This window comes from Microtus ochrogaster, chromosome 4, assembly GCF_000317375.1.
Source record: "Microtus ochrogaster isolate Prairie Vole_2 chromosome 4, MicOch1.0, whole genome shotgun sequence".
In the NCBI taxonomy this organism is placed as follows: Eukaryota; Metazoa; Chordata; class Mammalia; order Rodentia; family Cricetidae; genus Microtus; species Microtus ochrogaster.
In genome coordinates, this window is record NC_022011.1 from 77116967 (window position 1) to 77119964 (window position 2998).

At 35.5% G+C, this 2998-nt stretch overlaps 1 protein-coding gene and 1 long non-coding RNA gene across 4 annotated transcripts in view; one reads left to right on the forward strand and one right to left on the reverse strand.

Annotated features, from left to right (window-relative positions):
* The window catches only part of LOC113455948, a 149870-nt gene that overhangs the window by 36773 nt on the left and 110099 nt on the right, over nucleotides 1–2998 (forward strand). The gene's annotated exons all lie outside the window — the stretch shown is intronic.
* Scn9a (sodium voltage-gated channel alpha subunit 9) overlaps nucleotides 1–2998 on the reverse strand; it is a 124572-nt gene that overhangs the window by 11355 nt on the left and 110219 nt on the right. For both annotated transcript variants that reach the window (XM_026778698.1, XM_005346500.2), the window contains exon 21: nucleotides 823–945. In XM_026778698.1, coding sequence (XP_026634499.1) covers nucleotides 823–945 — 123 coding nt within the window. The remainder of the gene's footprint in view (nucleotides 1–822; nucleotides 946–2998) is intronic.

A 2998-nucleotide genomic window follows, 5' to 3' on the forward strand; every position in this document is an offset into this window, starting at 1 on the left:
GAAGAAGAAGAAGAAGAAGAAGAAGAAGAAGAAGAAGAAGAAGAAGAAGAAGAAGAAGAAGAAGAAGAAGAAGAAGAAGAAGAAGAAGAAACAGCGAGAAATAATGACTTGAGCTAAGTGCAAAAAAATAGAGGCATTATCTGGTATGGGTGTTAGGAAGAAGTTCCTGGTTTAATACAACAACCCTTAAAACTAGGCTGACTCTAGTTACTGCTTGTATCACGTTGTTTCTAGGGAATTGGTCTCTTCTGGGGCTACTCTGCAGCATATTACCAATGAACTAAACTCTTGGTACTTAGATTTCTTTGAATGTTATTTTGATGCAATTCCACGGAATTTGAATCATCATTACTTTGAGCATGAAATTAGATATGATGGCTAATGTTACCTTACCTCTTATCCTTTCTTACGCTCCCTGACTAAGGTTGTTCCTTTATCAAAAATCATTTGGGTATCTGATGATGCAAATCATTGGTGTATATATGAGAATAATATGAGGACTGCTCGTGATCTCATCATTTAACTCTAGTATAGAAAAATCTCCACTTTAAAAGAAGAAAGGCCACTTATTAGGATCATGTGATTTTCTATGTATATTACATAAAGGAAGAATTATAGTATTGTTTATTACTTTGTTAATTAGTAGGCACTCTAAAATTCTATGTGTAATTACTAGATATAAACATATTACATATGTTATGTATATGTACAACTATGTATTCAGTGATAGTCCACAATAACTACACACTTATTTTAGAACTATTCCGTGTTATACTTAAAACAACAAGGATTTTACAGTAAGGAATTTATTATTTTTCTTACCCTCATTCCTTCAAATCTAGACAAGGCTCTCAGGGGTCTTAGAGCCCTCAGTGTCCTCAGGGATTTAATGGGGCCAAGGTCTGAGTAGCCAAGAGTGTTGGCTACTAAAGTAACCAGAGATACCTGCAAAAAAATGACACCCTCAGTAACTATTTTAGTGAAGAGACAAAACACAGAAATGAAAATTCAATTCTAAATCACACTAAGAGAAAGTAAAAAAGAAGAAGAAGGTAATTTTCTCGATAAAGTTATCTAGTGAACACACTCCAACTAGGTAAGGAAGAAAATTTTAAAAGAAAATAGATCTTACGGAAGGTCAGCCAAAAGAGGAAATAATAGAAGGCAGAAAGGCTACTTGCTACACCTAAACAGAAACAACACACACACAACTTCGGATTTCATAATTACTGGTTACCTATTTGTTTATTAAATATGAAAATTTAATTACAGCAACCAATGAGTTGTGTATTAAAATGAAACTGATGGCCAACTTAGGTGTGCTTCCAAGCCTGTAATAAAAGTATTTTAAAGGCTTAAATGGATCTAAACATGAGTATAATCTGTATTTGGAAACCACCTGAAGGTTCATGATGGTGACGGACAGAGTTTTAAAATCATACTGCTTTCGGCTTCAGTTTGTCAGGACTGTCACCAAAGATCAATCTGTGATAATGTATGGGAAGAATTTTGAGCTACATTGAAGACTGAGTGTGGCTACAGGATTCCCTGCTTAACAATAAACATAAATTTATAATAATTGCATCATGTTAGGTCTAGCAGCTATGAAGGCCACCCTACAGGAATATGTAATAATTCTTTTTTTCATGTTCTATCTTAAAAGAAAGAACACTTGCAGAAAAGAAATCAACATTCACTTTGGAGCAGAGCGTTGAGTTCTTCCACGAACTGAAATCTGTATCTCTAGTGCATTCATTTTCTGAGTACTTTTCGCTTATTATTTCCTGCAAGGGGCACTGTGTCTAACAGTCAAGCAAGTCTTAAACACAGCTAATGTAATGTCGGAGGCTCCGTATTTCTAGAGGATTGGATTCAGGTCGATTTCTGTTTAATTGTTTAGAGAGTAAAACTTCCTTGCTCGGAAGTTAATGGCCGCTACCTGAAACAGGTAAAGTGCTCTGTGGAACTCATGCCCTTGTGTATTCAATTTGGAACAGCTCACTAAGTGGAGTATACATTTTTAATATCCGGTAGCTAGGAGGACCCATTACTCCTCACTCCTGAATTGATTTTGTCATGCATGCTCATTACTTCCCACCTAAGGAAAAAGGTATGCTCTCCTTTTTTCATAAAAAAAGATTCTAAAATTATTACTTAACACTTGAAATCTATAATGAAATAGTAGAATGGTTCTTCAAGCTGGTGTTGAACGTTCTGATAGTGCATACTGACAAACTCGAAGAACACTGCGCTCCATTCAATTCCTGGGAATACATGTCCATGTCCTCTCAGACTCTTTTTTTTTAAAAAAAGGATTTCCTTTATATTTTGAAATTATAATAGTTAAATCATTTCATCCTTCCCTTTCCTACCTCCAAACACTCTTGCATTGATAAAGCAGTCTGCCTTCATCTTAGGCTTGAAAGCCATCTCAAAGTAAAAACAAACTAGATTCATTTCTATTTACGATTAAATCTGTTTCTCAAATCTGCTTTGTACCACCTGTAACCTTAACGACAAATGGCTCTGTACTACCTGTTCTAGGAAAGAGCAACCATACCTTTGTTTCAAAGGTTATTATGACTTGCTGTTGGTATGATTACCTTGTATGACCACCTTGCAAGCATTTCTTTGTTTGAGGAAGCTGTTATGTTCTGTTTCTGTAATATCACCTGTTAGCCTGCCAAGTCCTTCGTTTAGAAACTCAAACGTCTGTACTTTAAAAAAGTCTTTATCTTACCAATGTCCCAGGAAAATCCTTGTAGCTCTACTTTTAGGGAGAGACAGCCCACATACATGAAAAAAAGAAGCTTGCTTAACTGTTTGCTTTAATTAATTTGGTCATAATGATTTAGGTCAGTGGTCTTTTTACTTGCATCTGTGGGATTAATGATATACCCCTCCTCACTCTATTCAAATTTATGACCTCTTTTTTCTCTTGATTGGTGTTCCATAAATCTTTCTCTCTCTCTCTCTCTCTCTCTCTCTCTCTCTCTCT